The sequence below is a fragment of the Suillus bovinus genome (genome assembly GCF_016758785.1).
Source record: "Suillus bovinus strain UH-Sbo-P2 chromosome Unknown EDB93scaffold_6, whole genome shotgun sequence".
NCBI lineage: Eukaryota > Fungi > Basidiomycota > Agaricomycetes > Boletales > Suillaceae > Suillus > Suillus bovinus.
In genome coordinates this window covers 421,108-444,937 of record NW_024542062.1, presented here as the reverse complement: position 1 = coordinate 444,937, position 23,830 = coordinate 421,108, and the positions used below count along the sequence as shown (strand labels likewise).

The window sequence follows — 23,830 nt, the reverse complement described above, 5'->3', positions numbered from 1 at the left end:
GGCCCAGTCACCAATTGTTGGTAGGAAGAGGTAAGTATCGTTGACGGATGGACTGGTCCAGACCGACAGCTTAATAATAACTTTTATCTCCATATATATCCAACTAGTCACATGCTCAGTTGTTGTGACCGGACGAGGTCCGTAGCGGTCCGCGAATTTGTGAAAGACTAGTATGTCTCGCAAGCGTCGACGTTCTCAGGCTGTTCCTGCTGAGGAGGAGCGCTGCGAAGAGCGTACGTCGGATGCTGATACTGTTGGAGAAGAACAAGACCCGGAAGAACGGAGGAAGGAACTCGAGATTTGGGATTCATTCAAGGAGGAACATCATGAAAGTACGTTAACCAATATCATTCTGATAGAACAATCCATTGAACTGGATATTGTAGTACTCGAGCAACTTCCATTGTCTCTTCACCGCCAGTACACGCTCATACGTGAACTAGATCACCAAAGCAACGGTACGTTCAACCAAGTTCTCCCCCGTGCATCATCAAGCTGGAGCTGTGCATTTTAAGCTTACCATGCAGACTTATTGGACCATGTGCGGAAGTATATTGCGCTGCGTATACAACTTACATCGAGGCTGGATATGATTGCCGATGCAAAGCGAAGCAAGATGACTATACCAGCTGCCCCAGATCCAGAGGCTATGCAGGCGGATTTGCCTCATCGAGACGAACAAGGCAACGTTGACTCGCCCGCTGAAGTACTGAATGACACACATAATGCTAGACCTACTTCTATCGCGCCAAGTCTGGGGTCATCTATCGAACTACCCTCTTCAGGAAAAGCAACTCGAATATTGCTGCAACATATTGCGCAGGTATCAGAAGAGGCCCTCCGTGCCTCAGAGGAGAAGGTGAATATTGCACAAACTGCTTACGAAACGGTACTCTCTCCTTTCTTCTGATTTTCTATCTCTAATCTGTCGCACAGGTTGACCGACATATCCGTCTTCTGGACCAAGCCATCAAAGAGCAAGAAACATCTATTTCTCTTGGAATTCGTCCAGGGACGCATCTCGCTCCGATACTTCTTCCTGACCTTGTCGTACCGCGCTGGGTACGCCCGGCCCGTGTAGAGCGTAGCCCCACACCCTCACTCTCTCCGGAACCTTCCGCCCTTCTTCCTCAAGAATCTACAGAAGAGCTATCTACAGAGTCTGCGAGACCCGGTAGGGGCAGAAAGGCGCGCAAGAAACCAGAGCTCGAATCTGAGACTCCGCCACCACTTCCTGAGGAAGTTTTGAAAATACCAGCCACTCGCACGACAAGGAGTGTGAAGCTAAAGATTCCAGCTCAAGCTCAAGCAGATCCGAACGAGCCGAGGTATTGTTATTGTAACCAGGTGTCGTACGAGACGGTCAGTACCGTGTACTCAACTTTATGTTTGGATGAAGTTCACCTAGCTTATATCATAGATGATCGCTTGTGACAGTGAATCTTGCAAGTTGGAATGGGTAAGCGGATGGATCGGTCAGGTGTTCCCTCACGATTGCTAACACTTATTCTCAGTTCCACCTGCCATGTACTGGCCTTAGTGCAATCCCCACTTCAACCAAGAAATGGTATTGCCAGAATTGCCTACTAAAGATGGCACAGAAAGGGAAGAAGCGATGATTTCGTCATTCCTCATTGCCACTGACCATGAAATTGGTAAAATACGACAAACCCAAGTCGATCTACATATCACGAGGCTTTCAAGGCCCGGTAGATACACTCATCAGTCTGAAGAAACATTCATGTTTAGTTTGTTCGCGAGTGTCTCCATGTATACCTCTGGATATCATTGAGTGATGAATGTAAACACTCAGTAAAACATTACCTGTCTCGTGGCGGAGCTTCCAATACTCTGTGAGTAGCTCGTTGAGTTCTGCTTCACTCTTCTTCAGATGCTCTGTCATCTGCGAAGGACTATGAGGATGCAAGAGTGAGGAGGCCAAGGACCAAGATCCACCTTTGTTTCTATGCCGCCCGCTTCCATCCGGAGTTCCTCCACCTGCTTGTCATTTTCTCGCCGTTCAACGTCCATCTTCTCGTAATCTCGTTGGAGGCGCTCAACCGTCTGTTGGCTGGCCTGTCGCTTCTCTTCTGCGTGTCTCTGCGCTCTTTCAAGCTTCTCCTGCGCGTTTCCAAGTTGCTTGTGTACTCGCTGAGGAGCACGCATTAGCAGGTGTAATTTAGAAAATATGACACGACCTACCTCAGTTTTCTTCTGCAGCTCGCCGCGTTCGACTTTCTTATACTCCAGGCTGTCTTTGAGTTCTGCGAGCTCCTTTTGTGATCCTTCGAGGAGCTGCACTTCCTTCTCTGTCGTTTGCAGCTGCTCAATACATGATCGTACATCCTGACTAGATGATTGAGACAAGACCACACTGAACACAACGAAGAAAGACCTTTTCGATATTGACGAGCGTCGAAATTTTGGCCTGTAGGTCTCGCGCCTTTGCTTCATGCAATGCAACCGTCTTTTTGTCTTCAATAGCCGTAGTCCCCATAGTCATGATATTGCGCCTGATACGCTCTGGAGATTGCACAATACGTGATCTGGTACGGGAATTGTTGTCCATTAGGAGAGTAGATTCCGAGTTGACAGTTTCGTTTCGAGCTTGGAGATGCGCCCTCTCAATCTTTAGACTCTCGATCTCCTTGGTGAGTCCTGTGTGAACCTCTTTTGCTGCAAGGAGTTGGGTGGTCATAGCCGCATTCTCTTCCTTGAGTTGTTCGCATTTTGGCTCGTCCTTTGCACGTTGTGCCCTACAAGTCGTGAACTAAGGGGATTCTAGAGTTAAATGAAGGATCTCACTTGAGCACTGCGAGATTGTGCTGAACTTCTGAGAGTTCCTGAATAGCTTGTTCGCGCTCTTCTATGACCTGTGCAGACTTTTCTCTGACGTTGCTAATAAATGTGGTACATTGCTCCGCGAACTTGACAAAGTTAATAAACGCTGAGAGAATGAAGCGTGTACGCTCCGGCTCTGGTGCGGACAGGTCTCGTGAGCTGAAGTCCATAATGCGTGCAGAAGTAGCGAATCGGGTTCTGTTCGCTTTTGCGTCAACAAAAATATGAAAGAGAGGGCAAATCATACAGGTGGTAGAGCATGATATTGTGTGAGATAGCGTTGTTGTAAAGATCCTGAGTACGCACAATCAGATACAGATAGTCACGCATATAATTGACGCACGCACAGGGTTAGCATCATCAAGGGAGGATAGAGCGCGTTGGGTTGGTTTGTGAAGCACGTTTGGAGATATGGACGTGACTTGCTCCAAGCAGGCGTTGTATACGCCAGTAACAAAATCAGAGGAGGGCCTGACGAGTTGCTCGTTGCTGACGTTCAAGCCCCATTCTGATAGGGCTGTCATAATCTCTGGTATTGGCATATTTGGAAACCAGTACTGTCCTGACATGATTGTTGGTGTCGTCGTCGTCGTCGTCGATGATGATGATGATGATGATGATGAACGCGACTCTAATATGTCGCGGTCACGTGTGACTGACGCGCTTCGGGGATCGGGATGAGCCGAACATCAGACTTTACATTAATGAATGGGACAAGAGCCGTTCTTAGTGCTACCAGACTATTCGAATTCGTGACCCGCGCGCGTTACAACTTGACCTCGAGGCAATCTTCCGTATCGCTATCGATTATCCGAATCAATCCAGTCCCACTGACTTTTTCAGCCACTCGTCTCACGCCGACAACTTAAAAGTTGGCCTGCCATCAAGTACTTCCTCCAGTCATTCTTATCTGCTCATCCCTGTTATCAAGATGGTGGGGACACAGAATAACTTAGACAGCGTTAGGAGGACCGTTCAGTCACAGAACAACGTAAACATGATCTCGAGCAGCGTATTGCCAAAGGTATGTCATTACAAATTCGAGCGGGCCATTACTTTGTCCATCATCCTGATCTTGTTGTCAGACTTCATCATCAAAGTTTAAGCCAGCCTTGGGCGCTTCTCACTCTCCATTAAATCCCAATGGTAAGTATACATTTCGTGACAAAGACAGCAGCTATTCATCTAAGTAACTCGCAGCTCGCCAAATGTCAGGCTCGAGTTCTTCACTTCCATCGTTCGCAACACCAAATTTTGGAAGGAAGATGATGAACGCTCGTCCAGCTCCATTGTCTGCTCCGCTTGACCGGGATCTCATCGATTTATGTCGTGAACCAACTATCGAGATCATGGAAGGCCCAGTATCTTCCAGAAAGCGTCAGCCCCTTGATGTCCCTGACGGAGCTCAACAATCGGCCTCTAAGCGTCTTAAGGAAAGTAATCGCGTTAATAAGGAAAACATCTTCAATACCCATCCTTTGTCATCAAAAGCAATATCTCGCGCCATTGTTCGACAATGGACGCCTGAAATCCCAAGCGATGTCGAAGCATCGAACACAGACCCTGCTTCAAATGTACCATCTCGTCTTGATCTGTTTGCTGCACTACCTGCCTCTTCAGAAACTGCACAATCTGATGTGGGCACTCAGCTTGTCAAGAATTCGGACCTAGACTCCGTTTGTTGTCCCTTATCTTACATCTTTATAACCCTGATATATATTTTGCAGCGATCGCGAGGGTTTTTGGAACTGATACTTGCCCGAAACCGTCAGGTCCGCGATTATTTTCTCCAGATGATAGCCGAACATGGCAACAAGCCGTTGGACATTTTCGAAATCTCATTTTTATTGTGAATATACTAGTACTGTATAAACTTTCTTGCTAATTCTACATAGGGCTCACATTGAAGGTCGCATCGAAGCTATCCAAGAACGCCTGGCCCGCTTTAACCCCATTAGCGAGCCAGCTCTAGCTCCACCCACATCTACTCTTGTGTCGTCTGCGCCCACTGATTTTAGGAGTGTCCTCGAACCAGAAGATATTGATGTCGACGACCCACTTGAGCCAGAAGATACTGACATATCGGCGGAGACCTTGATTGTGCCTGACAGCGATGATCTTTGGGAGGGCCTTGACGAGCCCTCGACATTGCAACTGGATACCTTAACCTCGACTACTCCGACACTCGATTCTGCAGATGTATCATGCACTCCCTCTGCGTCCACCGGTCGTCTTGATAACACATCGACCCCTTACTATCCCGAGGCGGTTTCGGTCTTAAAGAGCGTATTTGGGCTGACCTCCTTCAGGCAAAACCAACTTGAAGCTATCAACGCTACGCTGGATGGAAAGGACGTCTTCGTCCTAATGCCCACTGGTGGTGGGAAAAGTCTTTGTTATCAACTTCCCGCAGTCTGTAAGACTGGTAGGACACAGGGAGTCACATTTGTCATATCTCCACTCGTTGCGCTCATCGCCGATCAAGTGGCATCTTTGCGAGAGAAGCACGTCAATGTTGATTGCATGTCTTCCCTGAGAACTGTAGACGACTCGCGGGATGTCATGCGTCGCCTTCGAAGCCTGCAAAAACCCGACATTTGCTATATCACTCCCGAAAAGCTACGTGAGAGCAACGCTGTGCAGGATATTCTCGCACAACTGTATGAAGACAAGCAAATCGCGCGCTTTGTCATTGATGAGGCGCATGTCATTCAGAGCTGGGGGCGGGATTTTCGCGATGCTGTAAGTTTGCGCATCCTGGTCTATGAGCACATTAACAAGTTCCTGTTTGTATCCTTAGTATGCAGAACTCCATATGCTTCGCGAGCGGTACCGTGATGTGCCCATCATGGCACTCACCGCAACTGCAAACAAGACCGCGATCCAGGACATTCGTACTCGCTTAGGTTTACGTAACCCACTATGCCTGATGCAGTCTTTCAACCGCCCAAACCTGTATTATGCAGTACAGCCTAAACCGTCCACGAAAAAGAAGGTTGTCCAAGCCATTGCTGGTTTCATCAAGTCACAGCATGCCACTCATACTGGCATTGTGTACGGCTTCTCGAAGTTGGAGTGCGAGGAACTCGCTGAGCAACTGCGAAACGACTATGGCCTATCTGCCAAACATTACCATGCCGGTATGGACTCACAAGAGCGCAGCACCACTCAAGAAGAATGGCAAAGTGGCAGCTGCAAGATAATTGTAGCAACGGTATGGTGCTCGCAGTGTGGCGTCATTGAATTCTAACGTTATCTTAGATCGCGTTTGGGATGGGAATCGACAAACCGGATGGTAAAGTTGTGTTTGTTCACTCCGGCCTTTGTCTGACCGCGTCAAATAGTACGTTTCGTAATCCACTCAACATTACCGAAGTCGATGGATGGGTACGTCACCAGTCTGCAAGTGCGCTTAATTGGGAAGTTATTTACTGTCTCAGGTATTACCAGGAAACTGGACGTGCTGGACGTGACGGCGATCCGGCAGACTGCATTCTTTGTAAGCAACTTTGATGGCGATTTCCCTGCGCTGCCTGATGTGTTATGCTCTTCAAGATTATGCACACAGGGACGCCGTGTCACGACATCAGTTGATTAATAGCGACCGAAACGATAAAGGACCGGCTCGGACTCCAGAGGAGAAAAAGCGACAATTAGAAGATCTTTCAGCGGTGGCCCAGTACTGCCGGAACGAAGCTGACTGCCGACGATCATTAATCCTCGCGCATTTCAATGAGCGTTTTGACTCCCAGCTTTGTCCCAAAGGTTGCGACAACTGTTCGAGAGGTGGAACAGTCTTTCGCCAGCTCTACACCCTTGAGGCGCAACAGGCAATCCGACTATTCGGAGAGATGGCAGCATCCATGGATAGGATCGCCCTCGGTCATTTCAAAGATGTATACGCGGGTCGGAACCGAGCAAAGGTTCGTGAGAGTGGGCATGACCAATTGTCATTGTTTGGGGTGGGCAAGGGAGTAGACGGAGACCGCATCATAAGTGCGATGTTGGGTGCTGATATTTTTGCGATCGCACGAGAGGCCTCTGCGTCTGGCTGGACCAATGATTACTTAAAGGTAATTAACGCCCAATCTTCGTTTCGTCGGTGGCCTGATGTTATGGTTAATCTAAAGCTTGGTCCGCAAGCAGATGCGTGCCTCAGTGGCGACCTCCCCGTTGAACTGACATTTAGGGATAATGGCCCCGGTGTTGGACCATCACGTTCAGCTGCGAAGACTGTAGTTTCGTCCAAGGCTCCTGCGAGAGCCAAAGGGAAGATGAAGGCTGGTCCCAGTACATCGACCTATCTGCCGTTGTACAAAGACGACGAAGCTGAACCTGTGTCGGACTTCGAACCGATCAAAGATACTGCGGACACGGGGCTCACAAACACAGCTGAGCCACAGGACCACAATCAGGCGCGTCTCACAGCAATGCTGGCGGTAAGGGAAAAGGTGAGGGGGCTTCTGTGGAAACAAAGTCACTGGCGAATTTACATTCAAAGCTTGCGAAAGAACATGTCCTTCAAGGAAATGATGTGCTCGCCACCGAAACGATACATTTCCTCTCACTTATAGACATAGAAGGTGGGCGTCTGAAATGAGTAAAGCCCAAACGATAGACAATTAAACCTATTTCATAGATCGTGCGTCATTTGAAGAGCTCATCACAAACTCGGACGAACCAAAATCGCGCGAGAAAGCGGCAATTTTTGGCAAGTCTTTTTGGACTGCTTACTCAAATGCTATATCAACCACAGCTTCGAGGTGAGGTTGAGTGACAGTGCAACTTCCGCTGGCATCAAAGTGACAAATTAACAGTTCCAAAACTCAAGCTCGGATTTCCGATTTGCGTGATGCTTTTAGTTTCAATGGGGCATCGTAGTCTACTTTTTCGCTTTACTTACTATAATGTTGTACCATAACATATTGATCGCAAAGAATTAGGTTCTCTGCTCTATTACAGATGATGTAAGCTGCAAATATTCAAGCTCCTGTAAGTTACGAGCTCTCCTGGGAGATTGTCTATTATCCGAGTCACTGCTGTTCACTTGCAACATCTAACTATCTGTTGTAATGGGTGGTCGTGGCGTCCTTCTCACCTCAAATCTTCCTCAGCTGCAAAACCTCATCAAACGTGACCCAGCAGCGTACAAGGAAGAGTTCCTACAGCAATGGAACCACTACAACAGTATCAGACAGATATTTCAGATAAATCCTGATGAACAGGCTCAGCATTTCCGTGAACTAGTCTCGTTTATATCTCAAGTGCGTCTCAAAGATCTTATACAATTTACCTGCTTCACTGACGACGTCACGATCTCAGGTCGCACAATGTTATCCCAAGGAAACCAAAGATTTTCCATCCCACTTGTCTACCCTTCTCCTCGAAAACTATGGTACCCTCGCTCCCGATACCAGAAAAACTCTCGTCCAAAACCTTGTTATGTTGCGCAACAAAGATGTCATTACATCCATCGAGTAAGTGTCTTGATGGATTATGATGTCCTCTAAATAAACTTTCGATCCAGGCTCCTCAGGTCCCTCTTTCCCCTCCTCCCTCGTACAACCTCCTCCACTTTGCGAGCTTTCATCCGCAAAACCATTCTATCTGACATCCGTACTGCCAACCTCCGAGCCAAAAATCACAAACTGAATCGTGCTGTACAAGCCATGCTTTTCACCATGGTCGAACGAGGAATGGATGGTGAAGTTGTTGGGGACAAGGGAAAGCTCAGATCTGCAGGTCCCACAAGTGATAAAACAGCCAATAATGGGGAGGACGCTATGTGGGCGGTAATATTGACAAAGGAGTTGTGGCGAAAAGGAATATGGTACGCAATCCGTGACTGATTCAGCTAGATGAAACTGACTTCCATCCTCAACAGGACTGACGCCAAACCTGTGTCTATCGTTGCACTTGGATGCTTCCATCCTGTGATGAAAGTACAAAGTGCCTCCATTCACTTTTTTCTAGGAAGTGACGACGAAAAGGAGGACAGTGACAATGAGGAAGATGAGGTAGGTGACGTCTGCCTTGCCAGAATATCACTCATGCTTATTTCAGGGTCCCGATGTCAGAGCTCTTCACCACCGTCGCGAAGTCAACAAAAAGAGACGGGGCGACGATAAAAAACTTCAGAAACAGCTCAATGCTGCAAAGAAGGTACCCCGTTTATTTAGGAATGTTTTCTGGCATCGTCTCATTTGCTAATTTGTATAAACAGAGAAAGTATAACAAAAATGCCCCCATGACACCGAATTTTCCGGCGCTCCAACTTCTCAATGACCCACAGACGTTTGCTGAGAAGCTATATGACAACCTGAGTCGATATGACAAACGTTTTTCACTTGAACATAAAATTCTCGTTATGCAGCTCCTCTCACGGGTGATGGGGGCTCATACACTTTGCGTCCTAAGCTTCTACACTTACATTGTCAAATACCTCACCTACCACCAACTTCGCGTCCCGTCGATCCTCGTTGCGCTGGCACAGTCTGTTCACGATCTCACGCCGCCAGATGCCTTGACCCCGGTCGTGCAGAAGCTTGCAGCAGAATTTGTGCATCCTGGAGTAGGAAGCGAGGTAATTGCTGCAGGAATCAACTCAATTAGGGAGGTTTGTAGAAGACAACCATGGGCAATCGAGGAAGATCTGTTGGGTGATCTTGTAGAGTATAGGAAAAGTCGAGACAAGGCGGTTACATCTGCTGCAAGAGGATTGTTGCAGTTGTACCGCGAAGTGAACCCTGGAATGCTCAAACGTCGGGAGAGAGTAAGCGATTCCCTTTCAATTCGCCATCGCGGACATTGAGTGTCTTTGTAGGGAAAAGATGCCAGTATAGGTATGAAGAAAGGTAGTCAACCACTGCCGTTTGGACACAGCGCGGATGTTGCAGTCGACATTGAAGGATTGATGGTAATGCGGATTCTTTCAACTTCAAAGAATATGCCTGAATTACTCGACAGCTTCTGGAAGACCACCTGCAGAAACTTCGCGAAGAGGAGATGGGCAGTGCCAATAACGACGGCGAAGATGATGAAACAGCGGCTTGGGAGGGTTGGGATGTCGAAACCGATTCCGATTTGGAATCCGAGTCTGAAGGATGGATAGATGTCGACTCAGAAGGTGACAACATGGAAGTTAGTGATAGTGAAGACGAACGGGAGTCAGCTTCTATACCGTCTGGGGAGACAGAGCCGGAGGCCGATTCAAACCCTAATCGAATCTCAACCTTGGCAACTACTAAAGTGAACTTTTATCCTTCTGCCCATCGTGCGACACTCTGACATGTATTGTAGATCCTGACGCCGGCAGACTTCACATTATTGAATGACCTGCGCATACAGGCTGCCGCAAAAGCCATTGAATCAGGTGGTGGTTCCAGGGCGAAACGGAAGCTGGCAGCCCTTGAAGCTAATAAGAAGGCCATGCAACCTGGGCCATCTGATGGCATATTCATATCTGAGCACGATATCCTTGGTCCGCGTAAAAAGGCTAAAGCTGACTATGCGGAACGCATAGCGAGTATCGAAAAGGGTCGGGAAGGACGGGAAAAGTACGGCTCACTGAAGGGTAAGAAAAACAAAGAGTCTCCAAGCAGCTCCACGAATCGCGAGAAGGCAAGGAATAAGCCGATCATGATGATATTGAGTAGCGGTGCGGTGCGGGGAAAGAAGAAGGCGTCGTTGAGGGAGAAGCAGCAGAAGTTGAGGGCACACATCGAACGTGCAAAAAAATCATATCACTAGTACATACTAGCCAGTGTTGTACATGTCGCTAGTTTGAATGCTGGACGTGCGATAATCTACTTTTTCCTGTCCATCATGGGAGATTAAGTACTACTTGCCTCAGGGGAACGTGCCACTACTAATCCTTTTCGCCATCGCATAACCAGCTGCGAAGTGAGAGAGCCTAGCATCTACTACAAAGCCCTAGGTGTCAGGTCAGCAAAGGCCTGTACTTTTTCTATCAGTGTCACCTTTTTGTCGTATGCTTGAAAATTTCCAAGATTAGAAACTTGTTCCATAGAAGAGCGAGACGCACTTTTGAGTTCGATATCGAGTTGGTCCAGCTCTACGACGCGGGTGATGATATGTTCACCATCGTCAAGACATGGGGTAGGTGTTTCGAGTTTATCTTCCAGGAGGACACTTACAACCACAAGTTTCATATTTGAATTGGTCATTCCTACAAATGTATTGAATGTGCACTAATCATATTTGAGTAAATATACAGACCTGGGTCACTGACTAAGATCGGCGAGGACTCAGGTTCGGTAGTCATATCGGCTTCGTATCCTGTCTCCTCCTTCAGTTCCCGAATGGCTGCCGCCTCGGCCGTTTCGCCTGTATCGATGAGACCAGCAGGGAGCTCTGCGATGGAAACAAAAAAAAATAGTCAGCGAATGGATTGATAACAATAGGGAAGTGCTGAGCATGCCAATCACGATCTTATCGAGAGGAGGACGGTATTGCTCTATAATGACCGTCGAGAGGGGGAAAGCCTTGGTCTTGGAACGAAGAACAGCGAGGACAGCAACACCTGTAAAGGACGAGCATTTGTGCAGTCATCATATACTAACGAGGAAGCAAATCTTATTCACCATCTATTCCAGAATCCTTGCGAGTTGTGCGTTCAGCAGATTCCCAAAGCCTCTTACCAATGAATGAGCGAGATAGTAATCATGCCCCCAAAGTAATAAACATACGTGTTTTCCGTCTTGATCAGTGTAGTGGATCTTCTTGAGACGGATCCATCTATGCAACATGGATGAGATACTAGTACTTGACCTGCACGAACAACGTTCTCACTTTGCGTCTTTGTTGTCCAAAGGCTCTTCACTAATGACTTTGGCGGCAGGCATAGTAGTAAAAAGCTTCGGATTCCGTTTGATGATGGCAGGCCTGACGATAGATGTCGGTAGATATGACCGGGGACTCAACATACGGATATGATCCCCTCAGGCTGAAGTTAGTACAGCTAGTATTTTAGTATAGTTTCAGTTATGAACAAAAATTCAATAGTAATTCCCAGCTGGCTGTTTTCTAGGTAATTCTTTGCGCGACCTGGATCGCAACTCACTACAATAGCTAGGAAAGGCCACCTATCTATAGTGGATATACGTCTGCACAACAGCAACCAAGTCCATCATGGTCGTTTAATTATGTAATATGGTTATGATCGCGTTGTTCAAGCGCCCAAGTATTACATTAAATGTCTGCATCAAACAGTCATGACACGTCTACGTTGTTGCTGAAGATATCGTCTCTACAGGCCGAACTTTCACACCTACAACACCGGTATGATGCTTTACTTGCTGCTAAAGAGCGCGCCGCCGAGAGATACAAGACCGACTACAAAAAGTGGCGAATTGTCAAGCAGTGGCTTTGCGAGAGTTCCGATTGTGGCAAGGAGGTGCATCCATTATTGAAGGATAGCAACTATGATATCTATCGGAAAGTCTCTAACACCGACAAACGACGCATATTTGAAGAAATAGGTCCGGACCTGAGTGCGTTTGACGAGGAGGAGAAGCAGACGTTCAAGACGCGTACGTACACAGGCTTTTACGTGTCTGTATACTAAACTGGTGTTGCATTAGCTCCTGATACTCTGGGAAAGCAGCAGGAGATACCATCAACGCTCCACGCTTCGCGTAGAGAAACGACTGTTTCAACGAAAGTTGGGATGCACTCCACCAATCTATTCAAACCCCCGCTCGTGATACATGAGCACTCAATTGGAAAAGACGTCCGAAATGAAGAACTACCAGCTGGTGCGTTCCTGTCAATCCACATACTTCAGCAACCTTCATCAATCTTTATGCAGGCACATCTGTGTTGCAGAGTACCGCCTCACATCGAGATCCTCCCAAGAGACGCGGGAGATATGCACAAGCTATGTAAGTCTATGCAGGACCATGCTTGCTGACTCACCTTGATTCAAACCATCAGTGATGCGACCACTATCAATTCACGCTTCACTGTATGCAAAGAACGCAATCACGGCGTAGATTTCCAGTATGATGAGGTGGTCAAGAGCCGTGAAGGGCGAAAAAAGATGATTGGTGACGATTGTGAATGTTGTCGTGGTGTGCGTGTCCCATTTTTCGAAAAATCGTCGTCACTCAATCTCCATGCGTGTTAAATAGTACTACGAAGGTGTTGGACCGCTGCCCATGCCTCTCCAGCAGCCGCTTTGGCGCTCACCCTCCTCGACGCCTACTAAGAAGCGCCGGTTGTCATTTGACGGCCTCTCAGACTGCAAGGAAAATCGCGAAGACATCGAACACCACAAGACAGAGATATCACGACATCGGCACCATTGGTATCGTGCCAAGACACCACCTGGCTACTGGGACATTGGTTTTCCCGACACACAGGAGACAACTGACATCAACCGACGTGCCGCAGAAATGTATGCACAGAAATTGGTAGACATTGAAAACGAAGCACGGTATACTCACATTCATTTTATCTAAATTCTTTGGAACTGATGATTTCGCGTAGGAGTGGCAAGGGAAGATATGTCGAACGGATAGTATAAGTATGCGATAGCCCTGCAGGGCTATGATCAGGTTATAGATATTTGTCCTCGGGACGATGAGGAACTCGACCGACATCATATAATATACCACACAAGGCGGAATCGATCACAATGTCTTCCTCATAGTTCGACTGCCTTTCATGTTAGGATTTAATTCTGTCGACAACATCAAGGAAGCACACCAGTCAAGCGTTACGATCACAAGAAAGTATGGCTCACTCACAAACATCTATGCTACTGTGCTTCGCTCAAATGCTTTCGAGGTCCTACTTCGGACACTTCCGAGACGCAAGTTCAACTTGTGTTTCCGCATAATTTTGCAATCAGCTGTCAATTCGTTAATCATTCTATGCACCAAGTATTGCAACAAGTTAAGCAGCCTTGATAAATGCTAACAGGTTTAAACTATGTTACTTCAATTTTCCTACCCTCCCAGTCTTCCAGCAGCCTAGCCTCGACACGCTTGTCCAGATCTTTGACCAGAATGGATGTTACGTTAATTAATCGCAGGACTTCTTCTGGTGCTGTCGGAACCCCCCCTGCTTTGTGTAGGACACATATCTCGCGCTGAGCATTCATCGCTATGCTCATCAAACCTGAACTCAGCCTCTGCTCAAGCAACGATGGGTCCACTACGGGTCGCGTTAATGCATCCGGGAAGAATGCGAACGTCAGGCAGAACGGAGTGTGATGTATTGCAAGCGAGATAGGGTGCGCGTTCAGATGGTGAGTGCTGTTGGATGAAAGTCAACTATATAGACATTAAAGCCGTCTCAATACGTACGACAATGACTTCGTCTCCAATGACTTCTACTTCAGGCTTTCTGAAGTGCTTCAAAGCTACGATGCCAGCGAGACATGAACAATCAAGTATGTTACCAGCATCAGCGAGGACATGAACCGTCAATCGCAACTGCCAGACCTGAAATTGTTTCAGCACTTATCTTAAGTACTCATCGGAGGAAGACTCGACCTACTCGTTGACCTGCCAATACACACAAAGATTCCTTGTCAATGGCGTCACTTCTTCGGAGGACTTTGTCCAACATGCGCGTAAGGGTGACCTCTTCTTCTGAAGACCTGGTGGAATTTTTGATTATGGCAAAAATAAAATATACTTGAATAACACACCTACCGACCAGGTTCATAATCTGAAGACGCCATTGGGGAGATTTCAGAGTGTATTGTAATGATACCTTCAAAGGGTCGTTCTGGCAGCGGTTTGACCATTTTGGCGTCTAATTGTGCAATTACGCTGGCACCTGTCTTGTATTTGGCAGCACGCACGAATCCTCATGAATGCTCACCGTGTTTTGCCCATGGCGCATTCTACCCAACCCAATTCAGGGCCAAAAGTAAAGGTTGGCGTTCGGAAATCGAGCATATCACGACCGTCTAGTCGCAGAGACTGCTTCAGAGCATCATAGACAAACTTCTTCTCTGGAATTGATGGTGAGGGCGGACGCATGGAAGGACGAAGATGATTGAAGTGTATATGTATAAGCTGTTGATTTGGTTCGTGACACAGACTGAGATCGAAACTTTGAGAAAAAAATCTTGAAACGATTTTATATAAGTGTGTTACCCAGTTTCGTCGCTGTTCTTCACAGCGACCATGGTTCGGTTGATCACCCACAATTTACTCGCATGCCACGTCAAAGGATGTACTACAAATAATTTTCCACTCGTATTTCAGGATGTCGAAGTTGAACTAAAAGAAACAGAATTTAACCCTGACTTCATCCGGAATATTCTGTCTCGATTGGAGTGGACTGCGTTGGTAAATGCTGCGAAGCAGGTGCGTGCAAATGCATAACAGGCCCGGGCAAGTGGCTCACGGCCTGTTGAGGTTGGAAACACATCGCTTCCTCTAGAACAGCCAGACATGATGGACGACGAGCTACTTCAGAAGCTTCATCATGTTTTGATGGAGGTACCAAGTATCTTGATCACTTCCTCAAGTCTGTGCTAACTTTTCCCCTAGATCAATGTTACTGATGGTGCGATGGTCTGTCAAAATTGTAACCACATATACCCCATATCTAACGGGATCCCGAACATGGTGAGCTACTGCTTGTCTCGAGACTCTCGATTGCATAACCTAGATTCTCTGCAGTTATTGGCCGAGCACGAAATCGGCTGAACTATGAATAAAATTTTGTAATTTAATCTGAGTTCTTGCTGTTGGCTTCCTTCACCATCGATGGCATGGGGCACTATGTAGTATCGGCCTCAAAAATGACCTTCATGTGTTGGGCGCGTTCCGTCAATCTCATCATGCACTCAACGACAGTGTTCGCAATCGACAACCATGGGTATTCAACGGGTCTCCGATACATGTAAACGCTGTGACACAGTCCGCGTCTCTCTTATGTGCACCTGTATCGCCAGACCCATCGGTACAGTATGCGTTAGTCCACCGCGCCCTTTCTTCGCGACCCCATAGGCAAAGAGGATAGCCTCTCAGGAAGCAGAAAGAAGTGTGCCATTCAACTAGTTTTCCAAAGTCTTGCATTGATTTCGTAGAAGTACGTAGTCTGCTTGGCCATGGACACATTATATCATCAACTAGGCTCAATTTCCATCACTCGAGCAACTGTTAAGGATTTCATTGCACATATACAAGCGCCAAGCGACTCGTAGGTTATAACCGTCGATGGCAATATACCCATGGCTTCAGAAGCTTAGGTGCTAGTCATTGTATCTGTCACAGAAAACCAAGTATCTGTGGAGGAGACCATGGTTAGTGCGATCTGACATGGGAACAATCTCGTCTTGAAGCCGGATAACTATCTTTATCAGGTATAGCTTCGAGAGTTCATGCAGGTCAGATTCATCCATGATCCATGCCAGCGAGGGCACAATGATGGAGTGTCTACAATATAATGTATAGCTATAGTAGTATTCGTGAATCTGGCTTAAACTTTCAACTGAGTTGACTGCCTACATTTACATAAGCTACTATGTCACGCCGATCTGCTGAGTCTCCTTGAATCGCTGCCAGTCATCGTGGCTCGTCGTTTAAGTGTGCCTCCGAAGTTTGATGCTTCTTAAGCATCAGTATGGAGTCCTTTGATCCAACTACACATCCGCACAGACGCTGTAAGTCCTCTCGTTGATCGCCGTAAGACTCGGCGAAACAATCAACATTGATGCGGTTACAGATAACCCATTGACTAACATACACATCCTCGTCTCACCTCATCGCACCAAACGTCCTTGGCTAGGCCAGACTGAGCCCTCCCAGCCGTCAAATCTCCCCCAGTACGATCCTGCATGTTACTTGTGCCCTGGGAACACTCGGGCGAGCGGTAAGGTGAACGAAATATACACTTCCACCATGGTCTTCGAGAATGATTACGCTGCTGTTCTTCCACCCCCTGGACCTGTCACATCTCAGGCTGCACATCCACTACTAACGGTCGAGCCAATTCAGGGCGGATGCGATGTTGTATGTTTCCATCCCCGACACGATCTCAGTTTACCGACCTTATCTCTGTTGGACGTGGAGAATATCGTGGATGAATGGACTCGTGTTTACATGAGGAGAGGGACTGAGCCTGGCATCAAATATGTGCAGATCTTTGAAGTATTTGACTTTGGTCAGATCATCACACAAGTCCTCATTTCATATAACAGAACAAGGGAGCAATGATGGGGTGCTCCAACCCGCATCCCCACAGCCAAGTGTGGTCCCTATCCACTGTACCTACCCTCCCCGCTAAGGAACTCGCTTCTCTGCACAAATATGCCTCTACCACGCACGTGCGCTCTGGCATTCCAACTGGGCCTGACGGACATGCGTGCCTATTGTGTGAGTATGTGCATCACGAGCTGTCCGTTCCAAAAGACGACGGACGCATAGTCATTACAAATGAGCATTTCGTTGCGCTTGTGCCGTGGTGGGCGTATTGGCCCTTCGAAATCATGGGTATGTTACGAGTTACTTGTGGCAAATGCTAGTTCCGAACCCAATATAACAGTGCTCCCTCACAAACGGCATATTTCGTCCCTTGTGCATTTCACGGTTGATGAGAAGCACGCATTTGCAGACATTATGTCACGCGTGACGAAGCGCTACGACAACATATTCTCCTGCTCTTTTGCATATGCGATGGGCGTTCATCAACGACCACTTCCCCCACGTCGAGATAATGATGGGACGTATGTACAAGATGCAGACGATATTGCACATCTGCATGTGCACTTTGAGCCTCCACTTCTACGGAGTGCTAACGTGCGCAAATTTTTGGCAGGGTGAGTTCCATAACTGTTGGCTTGTCAACACAAGTTAATATAATTGATAGTTTTGAAGTTATGGCGGAACCGCAGAGAGACCTCACTGCAGAGCAAGCTGCCAAGAGACTGAGAAATTGTTCTGAACTTCACTACCTCCTTAATGCAGAGTAGTGCAGAGTAGTGACATGATAACACCCTGGACAGATGACATCATCACTTCTATCATAGACAGTCGCAAGTCGGCACATGATTTATGTTTTCTTCATGCATGTGCCAGCACTCTGTTTGCAGCATTTCTGGTGCAGGACACCGGAAACCGCAGAGACAGAGATAAAATAAAGTAATCTACTAGCACACACCCGTTGTACCTTCAGCACAGGAAGCAAAAAAGAGTGCTTTGCACTCTTTTTTAGCTTCCTGGCCTTTGGCTGCATCCTACCTTTGGGTGTTTAAATAATCATTATTATAGGTTTTGAAATAAATTATATTGTATTCATCAAGTTGAGCATGAATATTACTTGAGATTAGACATATTGAACCCTCCTGTCCTCCTGTTATTCTCTGTGCAGATAAGAAAAGTAAAAGTACAATTGAATGTGTTTGATTTCTCCCCTTCCCTCCCTGTCCTCCTGTCCTCCGCCTCCGTCCCTGTCCATCCTGTCCTCCTCCCGTCCTCCTGTCCTCCCCCTCCTCCTGTCCTCCTCCCGTCCTAACTGTCCTCTCCCGTCCTCCTGTCCTCCTCCTCCCGTCTCCTGTCCGCTCTCCTCCTCCCCGTCCTCCTGTCCTCCTCCCGTCCTCCTGTCCTCCTCCCGTCCTACCCTGTCCCTCCTCCCGTTCCTCCTGTCCTCCTCCCTCCTCCCACCGTTTTTTCCCCATCTTCCACCAATATTCTGTGTTTTTTTTTCTCCCTTTTCTTCCTTTATTTCTTCCATTTTCTGTTTTCTTACCGATTTTCCCCTGTTCTCTGTTCTCCAATTTTCTCCATTCTCCCATTCTCATTTCCCATTTCTCAATTGCCTTTTCTTCTTAAATATGTAGTTAAATTCATTGCTTCTATATGATTTGAATTTCATAAATAATAAATGTTTTTAAATGTGTGCTGTCCTAATGGGCACTGGACACTGGAGAGCAGATGACAGCCACGCGAGTTTCTAAATCAAGGTTTAAGCAAGGTAAGCAAAACCACATGGCATTTAGCATATATAAGTGTATCTATGTGGTGCAAGTGAAAACCATGCAAGCACCCGGTACTTCCCTCACTTTGCTTCCTGCGCCGAAGGCACAACGGGTGTGTGCTAGTCTATAAAGCAAGGGATAATGGTTGTGGGAGGGGACAGTCACTCACATGGTTTTTGCATAGGGCCATGTGGTCGCCATGTGTGAAGCACATGGTTTTGCTTACCTTGCTTAATCTTACTTTGGAAAATCTTGCATAGTTTTCTTGCTTGAGTTTGCTAACAATGGGAACAAAATATTGTAATTAAGAATTTCAAGAGGTAAAATTCCAGTGTCCAAAAATGCTACCAAACGTGATATAGAGGACAGTGTTCTGCACACCTACTGCATTACAGCCATAATATGGACAAACAACTCACTTTTCCTACTATAAGGGAGTGAGCATTGAGAATAGCAAAAGCATAACAGATTTTGGTTACACAATTTGGTGACATAAATCATTACACAATTGGCTGTTGCTTTTGTATAGAATTCTCGAATTAAATTGCCCTCCCCCACAGCCAAGTGTAACAAAGTGTGATACACTTTTTGTGGGTTTCAATTCTTATCAACAATGATAGAATTGACTTATTGATGGGCTCAGGCAACTCAAATTTTGCACTTGCTAAATAACTGTTTAACTATTAAACATGGATGGAAATATCCCCATTTCATGAGTTGTCAATCATATATGCTATGTGCAAAGTGCATGATGCTAATGTCTGCACATGAAATTTAGAAACTAAGAACATATAACATTAGAGTGTGATTGTCACTCCCAATGTGAATGTGATAGACTTGATTGACTCTAAATGATATCTGCTACCAGGCGCAATCGTTGCCATGCTGCCCATGATAGGCCTCCGCCTCCTGTACTGCAGCCAAATTTCATGCCAGCTAATGAACCAAAAGCAGGACCTATTCCATGACCTTTTACATGGCAGCCTCCTACTCACTTTCGATATGAACCACTACCAGTTGGACAATATCCTGGCTTGCCACAGAATGCCATCACGTACATACAGCATACCCATCGGCATCCTCCTGTTGATTATAATACACACCTGAATGAGCAAATGAATGCAGCTCATAATCATAGACACCATCAATGTAATTGTTGTCAATAACAGGACAAAGAAGAGATAAGAGAGCAGGCGCCAGCAGAGCTAATGGCAGCTGGAATACAACCCTAACAGGTACCTCATGTCCATAATAAACCTGTTCAATCTGCTCCTGCTCCTTCTGTCACCTGAGACACGGCAAAATAAGGGTCTGTGGCAGATTCCATTCAAATTGAGGGATAAATTCTTAATATGGAATACAATATAATCTCCTTCAAAATCCGTGATCAAAGCCTGAAAAGGTCCGTAATTAATTTTGACCTCAGATTCATGCTGAATTTGTTGGCGTGGATATGCCTTGTTGTTGATCCATAATCAGATCATGAAAATGACAGGTTTATGTGGGACAACAAGATTCATATATAAATGGTAAGTGTGCCATATGATCAAATATGTATTAAATTAAAACTCTGTTCTTGATCGGTTGAGGGGACAGAGTGTGGCTGAGTTTGGTGGGCAAAGGGTGGAAAAATTACGAATATGTACATACATATGTCTAAAGTTACATTCTGACAATGATTTTTAAAATGTGCATGAGTCATGTGAGTGCCCCGCTAGGTGTGTCACTCAGTGGGGCATTATTCAATTTGTGTATGTACCCCTACATAGTGAGAGGTTCACTCAATTCAATAGCATACAAAGGCTTTTCACCCCTATGTATTTAGCATTAGCGCTTTGAGATAACAAAAATTTGAACAAAAGAGACAACCTTGAACTGACTGATGAGCTGATGAGGACTGATGAGCAAGCATGTGTCGAATAGGCCTAGAGCGGTCCAGTCATGACATGACTGTTACAATAACATTTACTCCTATTACATTTTTCTTTTTCTTTTTCTTGTAACCATGCCGCCGACTCTAGACTCATCTAGACTCGGCTATTCTCTTATCAAGCGGGCTGTCCGCACTTCTCTTCTTTCTGATTGTAACATAGATACTATCTCGCGCCGCATGGCGGTTTCACCTATCTTGATAGGTTGTACTCTTTTCCTATCTCTGTTACCTTTCTTGTCGCGGCTACGCCGCTTCCTTTTACCTATATAAACCCTCTGTACCACCGATGTATTCCTTAACTTAATCTACTGGGTTTTCCCCTTGAAACCTGATCTACTAAGGTCTCCACCCTTAGTAGCCTTAACTCTGATTCTAAGGCAGTCACTCACTGTCTTAGCCTGAAACCTTTGATTGCGGTAGAAGTGCTAAAACCACTCACCGCCTAGGCAGAAGTGCTAAAACCACTCGCCGCTGATCCTGCATAGAAGCCGCGGCTCGTGCAGTAGGAACCACCAGAAACCTTCCTTGTATTAGGAAGGCCGACGAACTGTTCGCCCGACAGGTCTATCTTGACCGGCAACAGCAGAACTATCCCAGTCGTAACAATGACAAACTTGAATGGGGGTAAATGAGCTTACTGCCATGATCAATAAGGGATCATATATATTGTATATTTGAGTAGCAGTGTGCAACACTGATCAGGTGCACATTAATTGCTGGCAGGATGATGATGCATAATAATTAGTTTCAAATTGTCAGAGTAGTTGCATTTGGACTCACAATATTTGTCGTTGGGGGTGAATACAAATTTGTAATGACAGACTTGTTGTTTTCACTGAGCAGGGACTACAATAGCATTGAGATCAAGACTATGTATGTTATTATATTATATTAAAACTATACTAAAGACTACTTGACAAGATGATGGAAAAAGAAAGTCTATAAAGTAAGGCTTGGAGTTTCAAGTAGTGAATGGGAGAGTTGGACTCTGCCGGAGATACCCAAAATGGCTGAGTGGTTGAGTGGCTGTTGGCAAATTCCATTGGAGCTTTGACTGACTCAAATTCACTACTTAGGCAGTGAATCCCTGTTTCTTTGTTTTCTTTTCCCCTATCACAGTCCTACATGTATAGACTTATAGTGTGTAGTTTTGTATTACTGTATTAATATCTGTAAAAGCTGTAAGATTCTCTCACATTAAATTAGGCTGAATGAGGTGGTCTACCAAGTTTACTATTCATTGTCTGACAATAGTCCATGCCATTATGGTGTTTGTTATTATTCACTGAGAATGACCACAAAATGGGATTTACTACAAATAGCCTTGTCGAGTGCAAGGAGTGTTCTTTCTGATTTCTCCCTGGACTACATATTATATGTAGTTCGGACCACAATAGTGTTTGATAGCTTTTACAACCAAACTCACAATTAAGATACATTCCAATGCCAAAACACTCCAGAATCGCACATCAAGCACACCAAATATGTTGATGCAAGAAAGTACATTGATACAGAGGCAGACATTGATCCAGAGGGAGGGAAAAACAAAGATACATGGGATGAAGAAGATGGTAAGTCGTTGTACCTTGTCTCCATTTCCAGGAGAGTCTCATCTTCCTGTGTAGAGGACTGCTCCTTCATAAATGACCACGCTTCTGAGCATGGTTACACAGCAGTATCATCGGACCCTCTGCAAGACAAAGCAGCATGAGACATCCTAGAGGAGTACTTCACCTCGGAGATGAACTTTTCTCAAATTGAAGCCAAATTTGTTTCACACCTGCACTCCCGATATCATGAAGAGGACTGGGCAGAAGCGACACCTGCATTATTCTCAGCCGATGAAGACAATGTCCAGGCTTTGGCAAATCTTTGCGCCATCAAGGCTTGACACATCTCACCCACAAAAGTTGTGGCACCCTTGAGGGGGTCATTCCATTAATCTGCATGGCTCGACAAGGTAGCGGATATCAAGAGCAGGTTTACCTCAAGCTCTGGGCTGTCACAACCAGTTCCTTCTTCCAGTGAGATTGCACACCAGACTATCAACCAGTTCATTCAAGATGAAATCAACTCTATCCATGCATACCACCTCCTGGATGTAGAATTTACAGACAACCCGATATTGATGACTCACTGGGAGTCATTATTGGATGCAATTGTGGATGCTGTTACTCATGAGGCAAGACTCAAAATATTTGACTGTGCCCACATTCGATGTAGAGTAGGAGTATTTGAAAAGCCAGTGTCAAGTATGCAAAACGATGGGATGGTATTAGCGCATGACCTCTTGATGTGGCTTATCACCGTGCCTTGCAAGTAAATATCTCTTATCATTTTGTTAAATCTAACAATGATTTTTAGTGTCAAAAACATCTTTTTTAGCTGCGCAGTTGAAAAGCAAGGGCTTCAAGGTCTACATGCATTCAACACTCCCAGGCCATCTATGTGTCAATGCCGAAAACACTGTCATCATAAGGGAGGCTTGGCCATCCACTCACACAAACTACTTTTTTGACACTATTTTTGTTCCTTGGGAGGATCAAATCTTTAGCAAATGCGACTTGACAATCCCTGGCTGGTATCGCCCCATACATGGGCAATATCAGCATGATGTAGGATATGCACATTCATTGTTAGAAGAACTGAGAGTTCAAAGTCAATGCACTTGATATTATTGTGTAAATAAGTAAAGTACTGTACCTGAGAGTTCAAAGTCAATGCACGAAGCATGTAAGACTTGTGAACTCTGCACTATGGGCGAGTCTATGTAAACAAATATAAACAATTCCTAGTATGGTATGTGTCCCCAAAGTGTCTTAGAGGTCTGTCCTCAAAGTGTCCTCGAAGTCCTCGAAGTTATCTACTAATATAGTAATGTCCTTGAAGTGTCCTTCAAGTCTTCGAAGTCTTAGAAGTCTTCGACCTATCTAGTGTGAAGTCACCACACAACTAACACTCCCCCCTGACTGAACACATCTCTAATTTCTAACAACTCCCCCCTCATCTGTGTAGTCCCATCATTCTGCAAAATAGTTCCACCTTGGGTCGACTCAAAGACTTTGTCAAGATGTCAGCTGGCTGATCAGCTGTGG

General features: G+C 46.0%; 11 protein-coding genes across 11 annotated transcripts; 7 read left to right on the top strand and 4 right to left on the bottom strand.

The window, feature by feature from the left end:
* The first annotated feature begins 71 nt into the window (after positions 1-71).
* EDB93DRAFT_740480 (uncharacterized protein) lies at positions 72-1,759 on the top strand. The gene is made up of 6 exons (XM_041457289.1): positions 72-332; positions 387-458; positions 516-889; positions 937-1,362; positions 1,421-1,459; positions 1,515-1,759. Exons 1-6 carry the CDS (start codon positions 173-175, stop codon positions 1,617-1,619), a joined length of 1,176 nt encoding a protein of 391 aa, XP_041311753.1. The 5' UTR covers positions 72-172; the 3' UTR covers positions 1,620-1,759.
* A 118-nt stretch (positions 1,760-1,877) lies between these two features.
* On the bottom strand, positions 1,878-3,410 carry EDB93DRAFT_1100807 (Nuf2 family-domain-containing protein; the record flags this gene model as incomplete). The annotated part of the gene is made up of 7 exons (XM_041447041.1): positions 1,878-1,913; positions 1,957-2,151; positions 2,203-2,322; positions 2,396-2,756; positions 2,806-3,039; positions 3,089-3,135; positions 3,189-3,410. The coding sequence occupies 7 exons, from the start codon at positions 3,408-3,410 to the stop codon at positions 1,878-1,880; spliced, it is 1,215 nt and encodes a 404-aa protein (XP_041311752.1).
* A 142-nt stretch (positions 3,411-3,552) lies between these two features.
* EDB93DRAFT_740401 (uncharacterized protein) lies at positions 3,553-5,046 on the top strand. Its single transcript, XM_041457288.1, has 4 exons — positions 3,553-3,865; positions 3,927-3,987; positions 4,042-4,517; positions 4,569-5,046. Exons 1-4 carry the CDS (start codon positions 3,773-3,775, stop codon positions 4,692-4,694), a joined length of 756 nt encoding a protein of 251 aa, XP_041311751.1. The 5' UTR covers positions 3,553-3,772; the 3' UTR covers positions 4,695-5,046.
* Positions 5,047-5,052: 6 nt separating this feature from the next.
* Positions 5,053-7,415, top strand: EDB93DRAFT_1077556 (P-loop containing nucleoside triphosphate hydrolase protein; the record flags this gene model as incomplete). Its single annotated transcript, XM_041445322.1, has 7 exons — positions 5,053-5,583; positions 5,642-6,055; positions 6,103-6,136; positions 6,186-6,228; positions 6,282-6,340; positions 6,397-6,914; positions 6,972-7,415. Coding segments are annotated over 7 exons (2,043 nt in total), but the record flags the coding sequence as incomplete, so codon positions are not given.
* A 369-nt stretch (positions 7,416-7,784) lies between these two features.
* EDB93DRAFT_1319094 (SDA1-domain-containing protein) lies at positions 7,785-10,590 on the top strand (the record flags this gene model as incomplete). Its single annotated transcript, XM_041454870.1, has 9 exons — positions 7,785-8,105; positions 8,164-8,318; positions 8,369-8,671; positions 8,726-8,858; positions 8,905-9,003; positions 9,065-9,613; positions 9,665-9,757; positions 9,808-10,089; positions 10,141-10,590. The coding sequence occupies exons 1-9, from the start codon at positions 7,914-7,916 to the stop codon at positions 10,588-10,590; spliced, it is 2,256 nt and encodes a 751-aa protein (XP_041311749.1). The 5' UTR covers positions 7,785-7,913.
* EDB93DRAFT_1122599 (NUDIX hydrolase domain-like protein) lies at positions 10,589-11,875 on the bottom strand. The gene is made up of 8 exons (XM_041448607.1): positions 11,653-11,875; positions 11,550-11,598; positions 11,445-11,496; positions 11,282-11,383; positions 11,080-11,214; positions 10,886-11,029; positions 10,821-10,834; positions 10,589-10,773 (listed from the first exon to the last, which is right to left on the bottom strand). The coding sequence occupies exons 1-8, from the start codon at positions 11,784-11,786 to the stop codon at positions 10,690-10,692; spliced, it is 714 nt and encodes a 237-aa protein (XP_041311748.1). The 5' UTR covers positions 11,787-11,875; the 3' UTR covers positions 10,589-10,689.
* Positions 11,876-11,891: 16 nt separating this feature from the next.
* Positions 11,892-13,562, top strand: EDB93DRAFT_740177 (DNA repair protein endonuclease SAE2/CtIP C-terminus-domain-containing protein). Its single transcript, XM_041457287.1, has 6 exons — positions 11,892-12,392; positions 12,444-12,617; positions 12,671-12,743; positions 12,796-12,934; positions 12,993-13,297; positions 13,351-13,562. The coding sequence occupies exons 1-6, from the start codon at positions 12,056-12,058 to the stop codon at positions 13,385-13,387; spliced, it is 1,065 nt and encodes a 354-aa protein (XP_041311747.1). The 5' UTR covers positions 11,892-12,055; the 3' UTR covers positions 13,388-13,562.
* Positions 13,563-13,792: 230 nt separating this feature from the next.
* Positions 13,793-14,855, bottom strand: EDB93DRAFT_1238340 (ribosomal protein S5 domain 2-type protein; the record flags this gene model as incomplete). The annotated part of the gene is made up of 5 exons (XM_041451531.1): positions 13,793-14,120; positions 14,149-14,309; positions 14,365-14,467; positions 14,523-14,642; positions 14,695-14,855. 5 exons carry the CDS (start codon positions 14,853-14,855, stop codon positions 13,793-13,795), a joined length of 873 nt encoding a protein of 290 aa, XP_041311746.1.
* A 147-nt stretch (positions 14,856-15,002) lies between these two features.
* EDB93DRAFT_1077646 (uncharacterized protein) lies at positions 15,003-15,530 on the top strand (the record flags this gene model as incomplete). Its single annotated transcript, XM_041445327.1, has 4 exons — positions 15,003-15,185; positions 15,237-15,320; positions 15,372-15,449; positions 15,504-15,530. The coding sequence occupies 4 exons, from the start codon at positions 15,003-15,005 to the stop codon at positions 15,528-15,530; spliced, it is 372 nt and encodes a 123-aa protein (XP_041311745.1).
* An 835-nt stretch (positions 15,531-16,365) lies between these two features.
* EDB93DRAFT_1122593 (HIT-like domain-containing protein) lies at positions 16,366-18,133 on the top strand. The gene is made up of 5 exons (XM_041448606.1): positions 16,366-16,489; positions 16,552-16,976; positions 17,027-17,318; positions 17,371-17,644; positions 17,695-18,133. Exons 1-5 carry the CDS (start codon positions 16,450-16,452, stop codon positions 17,795-17,797), a joined length of 1,134 nt encoding a protein of 377 aa, XP_041311744.1. The 5' UTR covers positions 16,366-16,449; the 3' UTR covers positions 17,798-18,133.
* A 47-nt stretch (positions 18,134-18,180) lies between these two features.
* Positions 18,181-18,558, bottom strand: EDB93DRAFT_1100801 (uncharacterized protein; the record flags this gene model as incomplete). The annotated part of the gene is made up of 1 exon (XM_041447040.1): positions 18,181-18,558. One exon carries the CDS (start codon positions 18,556-18,558, stop codon positions 18,181-18,183), a length of 378 nt encoding a protein of 125 aa, XP_041311743.1.
* Between the last annotated feature and the right edge of the window lie 5,272 nt (positions 18,559-23,830).